At 39.4% G+C, this 12285-nt stretch overlaps 1 protein-coding gene across 2 annotated transcripts in view; it reads left to right on the top strand.

Annotated features, from left to right (window-relative positions):
• The first annotated feature begins 4085 nt into the window (after positions 1-4085).
• ptprz1a (protein tyrosine phosphatase receptor type Z1a) overlaps positions 4086-12285 on the top strand; it is a 103083-nt gene continuing 94883 nt past the window's right edge. Inside the window, exon 1 of one of the 2 annotated variants that reach the window (XM_055222484.1) lies at positions 4086-4323. In XM_055222484.1, the coding sequence (XP_055078459.1) occupies positions 4260-4323 (64 nt within the window). In that variant the 5' untranslated portion in view covers positions 4086-4259. The remainder of the gene's footprint in view (positions 4324-12285) is intronic. The other variant, XM_055222485.1, reaches the window with a different exon arrangement.

The raw sequence follows: 12285 nt of genomic DNA on the forward strand, positions 1-12285 counted from the left end.
ATACTATTGCATCTACCTCTAGACATCAGCCTTCACAATGGATCAAACACTTGGTACCTTAATGTAATAGTAATAATAATTGTATTTATCTTGGACATGTCTTACTGTGCTGTCATACTATCTATATCATGGCCTAGACATTCTTTAGTTTTGACCAAATGCTGAATTTAATCTTGGCTAACATTTCACAGACTTACAAGGGGGTGAACAGGTGAGGCAGGTGTGTGTTGAGGTCAGATGAAGAGGCACACTTGTGAACCGTCAGGCTTGGAGCAGCTATCTAGAGGGCTTTTCATTAGATGTGTCTGCTTACATTCAAGGGCAGTGACCACATAAGATAGAATCAGAATCAGAATCCTTTTATTGCCATCGTTTGTGAACACAGTTCACAAACTAGGAACTTATTTTGGTGATAAAGTGCAACATAAAACATAAAACACACTGAATAAATACAAATAAGGGCATGCACGAAGTTAAAGATGTAGAGATGGAAGGCTGCAGCCAATCACCTTCTCAGCAGAGCGCACAATGCACTGCAGTCTCTGTCTGTCCCTGGCAGTGGCCCCAGCGAACCACACAGTGATGGAGGAGGTGAGGATGGACTCAATGATGGCCGTGTAAAACTGCACCATCATCTAGACCGGCAGCTTGCATTTCCTCAGCTGCCGCAGGTGGAACATCCTGTGATGGGCTTTCATGATGAGGGAGCTGATGGTCGGCTCCCACTTGAGATCCTGGGTGATGGTGCCCAGGAAGTGGAAAGAGTCCACAGTGGTGATGGGGGAGTCCATCAGGGTGAGGGGAGGCAGGGGGGCTGTGACTTTCCTGAAGTCCACAATCATCTCCTCTGTCTTCTGGGCGTTAAGCTCCAGGTTGTTGCTGCTGCACCAGGACACCAGCCGGTCCACCTCCCTCCTGTAGGCAGACTCATCGCCATCTGAGATGAGTCCAATGAGGGTGGTGTCATCCTTAACCAGTTTGACGGAGTTGTGGCTGGAGGTGCAGACTGTTATATCTAAAGTGCGCACAACATTAAATACACTGTGTTCAGTTATCATGGCTACCAAACATAGTTTAGGCGATGACTGTCTGATTACCTGCACTCCCTTAATGCGCAAAGTCTATGACTACGTGCATTTTGAGCATTAGGAATGACAAGATTGGGCCCCTCAGGGACGTGCACATATAGAGCACAGGTGGTGTTCAAGCCTTTGCCCCAAGTGCCCTCCTGGTCAGCAGATATTTTTAGGTTTAATATTTGCCCCATGAAGACTGCAGATGTGTAAAATGAGTTTCAATAAATGCATTTATCCCTAATACAAAAGATATATGGTGAAATTAGGTTCAAAACACCCAATCACATTTGAGTAAATAAGCTTTATAAATGCTTTGCATTATAATAAATATCTAGTCTATAGGTTCTCATTATTCTGCTGTCTAACAGAGTGGTTACAAAACTGTAACTTTGACAAGATAAAAGCTTTAATGTCCTTCTTCCCCATCTGTTTAAGGCATTAAAACTACTGAATTGTGGCATTAAAAAGTCATTAAAAAGCATTACATTTGGTTTGTGTAAATCTGCATAAACCCTATGGCTAATACTTTGTTTTTGACGAATGTAGGTTTTTCAAAAGGATAAAAGGTAATATGGCAGTCTAAAGATGTTATGTGTTAAAGCAGAGCTATTATGCATAATCTACTTTTCAGAGCTTTAAATCATGTTATAGTTGTTTCCTCTTCTCATTTACCCTCAAAGTTGTATTTAGCATGATTCATGCATGTTTGAGTCATCTTTATTCTCCTGAATTCAAGACGTCATTGCTCTGATCAACCGCCTTTTTCACCACCACCGGTACATGCCCTCTGTTCAGTACTTACTCCAATTTAATTTTCTTAATTAGTGAGACACTACTCGCTTGTGTCATGTGCAGCTATTCATCGGAGGCGCTGACAACTTTACAACCGTTTGTTTGTCTAATGTTATGGTTTCCACTGGGCACTGCAGTTTTCTAACGCAAAGTCAGCTGACTTGTTTCTTTTATTCATTTATTCATTTTAGATGAACATAATGATCCACGGGCATCATGGATTATAACTATATAGCAGACTCAAGCACAATATCTCTTCTTTAACAATATATACCCCAAGTGTTATATTCCCTCTTTAAGTTCAACACTATGCATCATTTTATCTTGTGTTTTGCATGTTCTTTCCTTGTGATTGTTTTATCAATAAACCCCACTCTACTCTGAATGCACATTTGAGAAAGCTCCCTCTTCTCCATGCATCTTCCTGCATAGAGTCATCTGCCTGTGCCACTGCTGAGAGGATAGCACTAGTGGGGGACCATTATCCTTGCCTTTATGGACTAATGGAGTGACAAGCCTCCTTAAGTGTGTGTGCTGAAGATCATGAGGTCCATTGCCCAGCTGACCCTCCAGACACCACCACCACCTCGCAATGAAAACAGAGACGGGACATCAGCAGTGACCCAGAAAGCAGCATTGACTCTGGGAACGGGCCATGTGTGAGACCCCCTGTTCCGGAGCCCTATGTGAGGGTGGGGGGGTGGAGTGACAGACGAGCAGGGGTGATGCCTGTAATTAGGTTTGGGTGGTACTTTGAATGGACGGTGAAGCTTAAAAGTATCAATAAGTGTCTTTGCAGAGACAATGAAAGTAGGGGGGTGTGGGCATCACTGGAATTCTTAACATTACTTTATAGACATTTTTTGTTCTTATACCATTGATATGTATTTGTTGATTTAATATTAAAGTTGCGCTAACTTGTAACTTTTTTTGGTGGAGGGTCTGCCACCTACTTGTTGTCTTCATAGAGATATTTCTTACTTAGTGTTCCACAATACATGATCAAAAATACCTTGAAATGTGCATTCTACTGAGAACAGCTTGCCTCTCCACATATCTGACTTGTAACTTGGCCTACTGGCATCACCTGTATGTCTCCAAGGAGATAAGTAAGTTTAATGTCATATTGTGTAGCCTTCAGTCAAAGCAATATCTAGCCTATGGACCCAAACTAGTGTGGAGCCTAAATCATAAATATTACGTACTGCATCTTTAAGTGAAGCTAATTTATTGATGTTGGATAAGGGCTCAGGGCCGGCCCAGCCTATAAGCAACTAAGCAGCTGCGTAGGGCCCCGAGGCCACCAGAGGGCCCCCAAGAGCCCATACATTTATATTGAAAATAATATAATACATCAGGTTTTATTGGACACAGGGCTTGTGTGTTTACAGTAGCCTAAATATCCCCCTAAAACAAATACACTGTTGTATATCTTTAGTAGCGAAATATCTACTGCTGCCTACATTTGTTTGTGAGGTGAGGGTGGCTATGTATTTACACCGGTGCAAGGACCCTTTATATTGTAAATGTAACTGGAACACATTAAAATCCACCAGAAACGAAGAAAAAATGTCTAGAATTAAAAAAAATCTTGACTTTGCTTTTATGTTTGTGGATATTTTAAGTCTGATGTTGGTCATGTAAACACAAATACAATTGGTCAAGGTGATGCGAGCGGAGTCATAATGTTGTCAAATGTGAATCCAGGACGCATCTGCTGTCAGGGGCCCCAGAGACAAACTAAGCTTAGGGCCCCCTGAAAGCGAGGACCGGCCCTGATGGTGCAATTAATATAATAATCACTACAGAAACTCACTACTCCATCTTGTGGTCCAAAGTGCAATGACAGGACAGCCAATATAATTAGATTTTATTCTCTGTAACTGAACAAATCTAAGTGATATAACATTAGGCTTGTTAATGTGTTTTAACTTTGAGACCTATGGCGTGTAAATTTACTTGTTTGGTCACTCGTTTTCCGTGCGTAATTTCTTCTCTGTTTTTACGCACGGCTCCATTAAAGCAACGCGTATCCATGTATTTGCCCCTCCCTATATCAGTTACAGACACTATTAACTTACTGCATTACATAAATCTCCCTTAATGCTTCATGTTCTCTCCCCTGGGTGTGTTAGGAGTGGAGAAGTCGCCTAGAGCCGGTGAGGTGCTGCTGTGGGCGGCGCACTGCTCTGCTCTGCTCCCGGGGGCTCGTCAGTCAGTCACTCGGTGTGGAGCTCAGCGGACGGGAGCTCAGCGGACGCACGGGGACTTGGATCTGTACCCGAGCGGAAAGCACCGACCCGAGAAGCGGCATGAAGCTGTGAGGAGGACTGCGGGTGAACCGGGACCTGCTCCGGAGAGATTTAAATTTAAAGAGATTTGCCCCACAACATGGAGACGAGGCTTGGCTACGGGCTGCTACTGGCTGCGCACTTCATCCTCGCCTGCCAACAAGGTAAGGCACGCTCCTGGTTGTGTTATGTCCTCAGTTGACTCGGACCCGGGGCCAAACGTTCACGGGGGGAGTCCATACGGTCAGATTTGGCAAAGACGCGCTCGGGTTGTGGCTGTGTAGACTTTGCGCAGCAGCGTCAGGTGGACTACGCGCAAGTTCAAATTATAATTTTGACTGACTGGAGATGGAGCCACTGTGGAATTAGCCAGAAATTTAAAGGTTGTGTCCCGATGTAGTCCTTAATTTGTGTTTGTGTAAATTCTATGCGCTTTGAAGTCCTCTTTTGGAGAAGTTTTGTTTTTGGAGCATTCTTTCAGTGGAATTATAGTGCTACCTTTGCATGTTGTATTTTGGTTAAATGCCCAGTCTTGTTTTTTTGCTTTGTACCCGTTTATAGATCTTACTAACTTACCTTTTTGTCAGGATTTTGTCAGGAATTTCATCTTTGCTAAGCCTAAAACTGCTCACATTTTGGTTCTGAATCTCTACTGCAGATGTTCATTAGTGACCACGCTCATTTATCCCATATATTTACGTAGAAATCCATTTTTGTAAGTGTGAGAATGCTAAAAGATGCTGTTGTTGTTGCATATGGGCGCGCTAAACATACTGAGTTGAAGGTATCTGCAGCAAAGTGGAGCTGTCAAACACAACAAGAGGAGTTTGAACATGCTCTGATCACTGCCTCAAGAAATAGTATAGGCTGCATCTCAGGCAACAACAACTCCCTTAAAATGTGCTATTATTCCCTCATTATTTCATACTTTTACTACTACTACTGCTACTACCACACTACTAGAAATGGCTGGTCCAAAAACTAATTTTGACCCTCAGGTTGTTCCATTAGCTCAATGAGACATGGCCAATTATGAAGAATGAACACTTGTTGACCTTCTATGTTTAAGTAAATTCGTGTATTTATTTACTTTTTTTCCAGCTTAAGACTAGTAAATTGTTGCTTTTTGTATCAGACAGCTATTGTATGTTACTTTTCTAGAATCTTACAAATATTTGGAGGATATCTAAAAGAAGGCTACTTTTTATATTGCCTTACATATACGTTTCTGTCCTATTTAAGTGCATTTTATCACGATTTTATAAGCATTAAAGGTCAAGTCTCGACAGATCTGGCCTGTAACATTTCAGGTAAAGCAGTAACATCTCCATGGAGACAAGCATATGTACGTTTAACCCCAAAAAATGATGCATTGTGCTTTAGATAATCTACAGTCAACCATTTCATCATTTACATTTTCATGACAAATAAGTTTTAAAGATGTTTTGCCATGTACAAAACTAGAGAAATACAGAAATGACATCTCAAAAACGTCCTCTGCCAAACCCACCAATGATTTTAACATATATGCAACTTAGTACAGTTCAAGTTCACATCCCAATACAATTTTTTACTACTTGACTTTGACTTAATGGGCCTACATCTCATGCCTCTTTTCTAAAATAACCCATTTTCCATAATACATTTAGTTGTTGTTTTGAAGACTCTCAGTGTAGGACAGGCCCATTTAAACTCCAGTCTATATTTGGGACAGTAGATGCTCACTGTGATGTCTCAACTGTCTGTACTGGCTGCTGTAAAACTAAAAGCTAGTTTAAACACTCAAGTACAGACTGTTTGGACTTGTCTGGACAGAAAAATAAGGAGATGCAAGTTTGAAAAATGACACCAAAGGAGAGCAACCAATTTGGACATGTATTTTATGATATAAATGATATGCATCTGCCTAATGGGGCAACCAGACTTTGAGCCAAATGAATCAATAAGGGTGTGTGTGCAGTGGCAGCGTGGTTAGCACTTGCTCTGATGTGTTGACATATGATGCCTGTAATAAAATTGAAGATTAAGTTAAAAGAGGAAATCCAATCCATTTGAAATCATGATTATCATCTACAAATGGCACCTAAACCAATTTATAGATCTCTACAAACATGTTATTAAAGGTACATTATGTAGCATTTCGGGTGGCGCATCCAACATCTCATCTGATCATCTCAACAAGATCAAATTGCTTTACTTGGACTTTAGCTTGTTTAAATGTGTGCACTCTATAGGTCCACTACTACCTGTGCCCAAAGTCAGGCTCAAGAGCAGAGGTCAAGGCCTTTTCTGTGGCAGCCTCCCTCTGACAGTCAGATCCTCTCAGTCTTTATGCAGTTTAAGACTAGACTCAAAACCCACCTCTTCTCCCTGGCATTTAATACTAGGTAGACAGGATGTCTCGGTGTGAAGTTGTTTTAAATGTTCTATATAAATACCCATGAATTGATTTGTCTTGCATTTATTCAACAACATTTTGAATTTTCATTTCTAAAAAAATTAATTGCATTCCTACAGTGAGCAGGGTCCCATTGCCACAAACCTGACACCTAACTTGACCTGGTTGCCTTCGTGTCTCCATTGAGATAGGAAATCTTTAAATAAATGTGGTATTAACAGTTTTAAGTTATTTCTGTGAGTTCAGTGTTCCCTGATGCCAATACTTATTTTAAAACATGTACACAAATCAAATAGCAGAAATTTGTCTGAAAAGATGTGATTTCAGACAAACAGACAAACAGTCCACAACTTCTGCCTGTTGAGGAGAGGTTGTGGACTTGATCACTGCATTTTCTCACACATTTGACCAATATTATCTCCAATTAAGACCCATATTTGCTGCTGGTATTAGGCATGGTTCAAAGTAACTGTCTTCCAAATTAAATTTGAGCTCAGAGCTGTTTGTACCAATGAGGTGGTCCAGTTGTTTGCTGCCAAAAAGAACACCAATGATGTGCTTGGTTGAATCTTTTGGTGGAGACAGATTAGAGAGAGTCTGGCTCAGATCTAGTATTTCACCAGGGGATGTAGGTTCTTTGTTGTGTCCAGGACAACAGCATGTGTGCTGGCTCCTCCTCATACCTTTGGAAAACACAATTTGTGAATATTATTTTTTGGAAATGAATATATGAATACTGTTTATGAAAAAAAGCCTACTTATCCATTAATTTCTCCTCTGAACCATAACAAAGTGCATAATAGTTGTTCAAACACAGAACTTATTCATAATATTAATATAAAAATTCTAATTATTAAAAGCCTGTATCTGATTTCAAACCATGAAAATCAAGTGTCTGGGATAGTGTTAGGCATGATTCTTAACAATTTTAATGATTTGATGAAAAAAGGTGACCTTTAGTATTCGTTTTAATCAAAAAAAAGTTTTGTAAAATGAATAGATTATATTTTGCAGTCAGTTTGTTCTTATTTAGCAGCTTTTACCATACTTTACATGATGTAAAGTGAATTTAACTCAACAGGTGCTTTAATAACATTATTAAATTGTCAGAAATGCTAATAATACTGTTAATCACAGCTATGGCCATGATATTTGTGACACAAACTTCAATATTATCCTGTGCCTAATTACCATAGCGATTAACCATTTAAAACAAATCTTCTATCTTTGGAACCATCAAAAGTCCTCAAAATGGTGTCCAAAACAGGAAAGGAAAACTTGAATGTGCATTATCAGAATAACACTGTATTTGTACCTTGAAAAGCACATCCGTGTACTAGTGTGCGTATCGTGATGATGTCTCAGCTGGAGCAGGTGTTGAAGCAGTAGAAATGACCAGCTCCACACACTTCCCTGTCTGCTGTGTGTGGAGCTGTGTGGTCTACCAGGACAGATGGACTCCGCCTCAGTCCGTCAGTCACACAGCAGAGGTCCCAAAATCACTACATGAACAATCTGGGTTTTGCATAACGCAGAATGAGAGTGATGCTACATGTTGAGGTTGTCAAAAGTATCAAAAATCATATGAAACTGAAACTAGTGTTGAAACTAGATACTCATTGGACCATTCCTGAACTGTTTTAGAATCATTTTGAGCTTTATCAGAAGTATAAACCACATGGTGACATAAAGGATGTTACAAATTGCATTCTATTGTCAAAAAATTTGTATTTTATTATCATTTTGAAGTCTATCCTTAGTATAAAAAAAATTTGTTTAATTTTTTTACATATTAAGGCAACATTTCCGGTGGCAGGCATGTCCTCAACCTCTCTCCATGAAAACAAACAAGTTAAAACTCAACTTTGAAACATTTCCAGCAAAGCAATAACAACTTCCATGGAGACAAGTAGGTGGCATGCTTCTACCAGGCCAATTTATGAGTCAGGTCTGTGTAAAAGCAAGCAAACTCACAACATGGATGCATGTTTTTCAAGCTATGTTTAAGCAAAGAAAACATTTATAGTGAAATGATTGCAATATTTGGCTATTTATTGGCTAAAATACCGATATTTACAATGATGAGTTGTTATTTCGTTACATTACAATTAATTACGTGATCAAAGTCAATGTTTCTGTCTAGTAATTGATTGATTTTTGGCCCGATATGTGTAGCCGTTTTTGCAAATTTTACTCCAATTATGTGATTTAAATTTAAGTACAAACTCATCTAAAGTCCTTTGTTACCTCACACCTTTAAAAGACCTCTGTAGTTTTGTGCAGTTACGTGTAATCTTTAAGGCAAATAGCCGATACGCTAAAAATATCGGCCAACCAATATCAGTCTATCTTTAAATACTTGGATTAGACTGCCATTAGGTTGGTCATGAACTAAATTACTTAAATACAGTACATTTTGTCACTTGTTCTATGTGGCCCTGGTGTGCTGAGTGCCCTGTTGTTTAAAGGGGGCAGATTTCGGGGGCTGCGGGGTATTTTATGACCAGATTAGTGGGGTATTAGTCTCAACAGTATTCAATCACCCATAGACAGATAGACACAGGCCACCAAACCGAGTCACCTTTTCTAGGCCCACGTGAAAGAAAATCAAAGTTATACAGGGAAGAGGTCAGCTGAGGAGGTGCGGGCAAGCTCCTCGTAGAATTACATTGTCAGAGCTGAGAGTTGTTTGGTAACAGTAAGCAAAGGGGCGACTACAGCAGCCATGGGGGTCGAGGAGAGGTGGGGCAGCACCAGAGAAAACAAGGGGGACTTTTGCAGAAGGAGGGGGGAAGCATTAAAGCGTGACGCACGACGATAGGACAGTGATTTGTCCCAGTGACAGCAGAAGAAGGGGGTACAGGAGGGGTGTGTTGCTGTGGAAGAGGCTGGGCAACTTAACTGGTGAGCCGGCGACTTTGGACTCATTCTTGTGGCACTGGTGATTTGGCCCTTAAGTGCTGTACCTGATTTATACTGTCTTAAAAATGTGGAAAACAACAAATTTATTTCAGATTGCGTGCGGTTGTTCAGAGTTATTCCTCAATTTGTTGCCTCCTACTTATTCACCGTGATGAGTTTTTAAGCACAATTTGTAGAGACTCCATTGGAGTTTTGCCAACAACTAGCATACTAACAGAGCACCAGCCTTACTTCCTGGTTTGTGGACGATATAAACGCTTTAAAATCATATGCCAACAGCACACAGAGGTTTCATTTTGACTATAAGAGTTGCTTTTATCTGTACTGAGAAATGTTTATTTAAAGCTACTATTCCTAAATTTATTTTTTCCCCCCAGTAGATGGCAGACGTGAAACCTGTTCCCTCTCACCTGCCCTTTGTTCAGACTCACCTGTGCTGTCACATGATCAGACTGCAACAATGTAGACACCATCTAGTGGTGATATGTGAGAATGCAACATGGCTGGGTCGGTCAGTCTAAATAGCTTTAAACTTTATTGCATGATTATATGTATATTTTTGGTAGTCTAATAAGCATTTGTTTTCAACTAAAGCAACGCAAGAATGAAGTGACTACATCTTGACTAAAACAAACAAAATAAAAACAAAAAAAAACAATAAGACAAAAACTATACAAAAAAATCCCCTTAACACAACAAATATGTCTCAAAATTCATATTATATCCACTATATATTCCAAAACACATGCATTTTGAACAATTATGTTATAGGGGAAAGGGGAAAAACATCACTAGTCCAGTTAGTGTTTACTTCATACTATAAGCTTGTAGCCATCTTGGAATGTTACATGAGAAAAACTTCACAAAGCCCATTTTCAGTCATTATAGTCACAGTACACTCTAACTGTTATCTCCAAGTGATCACTTAGCATCACTCGTGCTCTTTGTAAATGCCGCCATGTTTGTTTAAAGTCATAGAGAGTGTTGGCCTCCTCTATCACATCAAGGTTAAAGCAGAGACTGATGGAGACAGAGGTTATCACTGCACTCAGGGAAGCATTAGTCACTCTTACTGTCTCTATAACCACTTAATGTGCTCTTAGTTTTTCATGGGAGACAGTCAGATGATTAGTATAAATAAATGCACAAATAAAACAAAAAAAAAACCCAAAAATGTTAGCATTGTCTAATTTATTATTTTTGTTTTTGTTATTATTATTATTTTTTTTAACACCACCAGTTTTTCAGTACCACATGATGAAGTATTGGATGGTTAAAGCCACAGTATGAAAGTTGTTTTTTTTTCCTTCCGAAACAATAAACTAAAGAAAGTAGAAAAGATTAGGTATTTCAAGAAGATTATCATAAACACTTTTTTTCATAAAGTGGCAACCATTTATTAACTGTTTTGAAACGGTCTAAACCAGCAGTGGGCTTGCGTCTCCACAAACTTGACTCTTTTTTGGCCTGCTTGTTTCCATGGAAATGTTGTTCTTTTGGCATTAATATTCCACAGTATGGCATAAAACATATCTATCTGCATGGAGAATCTTCCAAAGTATGGCTTTAACCTTCTGTTTCCGTAGAATTATGCAGGTGATGTGCCAGCTCCAGAAAGTTACATACAGTACCTTTAAAACGCAAGAGATGTGTATAAAACTTGGCTTGATGCATAAATTAGTTTTAAAAATCTACATATTTTAATATCTTCCATGTATTTCCAGTTATTTTGGTTACATTGTTCATTTAAATTTGTTGTTTGTTTAGTGTGGTATCTTGTCTTTTTACATTACTTAAACATTACGCAAACTAGAAGCACTTTTCATTATTAATACCCTTAATTCTGATAAAATATTTTTCTGAAGTTATTTCCATAAAAGACCAAATCAACATTTTTGAACTGTTTTAACCTTTAAATGGTCGTTCTAATGAATCCCTCGTGTTACTCCTCACCCCTCCTCTTGGTAGACCTCAAGTCTTCCACTGTCTGTCCCTCTGCCATTTTTAATCCTCTGCTTCTTTGTTGGTCCTGGTGGGTGAAAGATGAGTGTAGTGAGCTGTTTTGGAGGAGGGGAGGGGGAGAGGAGGAGGAGAGGAGGAGGAGGAGGGGAGAGAGGCAACCATCTTGTCTCTGCTGGTGTCCCATTGGCCCTGTGCCACATCCATCACCAAACTGCCCCCTCCACTGCTCTGTGAGGTAACGGATGAGGTCCAGAGAGGGACTTTTTTTTTTTTTTTATGTTTACAGAGATGGATAACTGGTGTACTTTTTGTGCTGTAGTCTGAAACTGTGTCACAAAGGGCATCTGGCATAAATATGAGAGGAAGCAGAAATATTTTATACATTTCTATCTTGATTTTATCTTTTTTTGTGTAAAATACTAACTCCCTGTATTAAACTATTTTCTTATCTATGTTATAAAGTGGTTTCCTCATCAAAAACACACATGTTTCACACACAAACCTTGCACATTTAGGTTGTGTTCTTCTCCCAAACAGAAAACACTGTCCCGTCTTGTGATGTCATGTGGTAAAAACAGGAAGTGCTCCACTGTGTTTTTAAACTTCATACACCTTCACTAAAATCATTTGGATGATTTCAGACCTGGAATTGCCAATCTCTACTGAACTAAAGGTAAAAGGAGTTGTTAACTTGAAACTACAACTCCATGACATCACAAGGTGGAACAGAGCATTTTGAGCTTTAGAGATGTACAGACTAATAATACAGGGTTACTCAAACATGTGTGAATGAAACAAAACACAACTCCAGGTCTGTTTTTGACAAGGGAGATTTTACATACAG

Source organism: Periophthalmus magnuspinnatus, chromosome 6 (assembly GCF_009829125.3).
Source record: "Periophthalmus magnuspinnatus isolate fPerMag1 chromosome 6, fPerMag1.2.pri, whole genome shotgun sequence".
Classification (NCBI taxonomy): domain Eukaryota; kingdom Metazoa; phylum Chordata; class Actinopteri; order Gobiiformes; family Gobiidae; genus Periophthalmus; species Periophthalmus magnuspinnatus.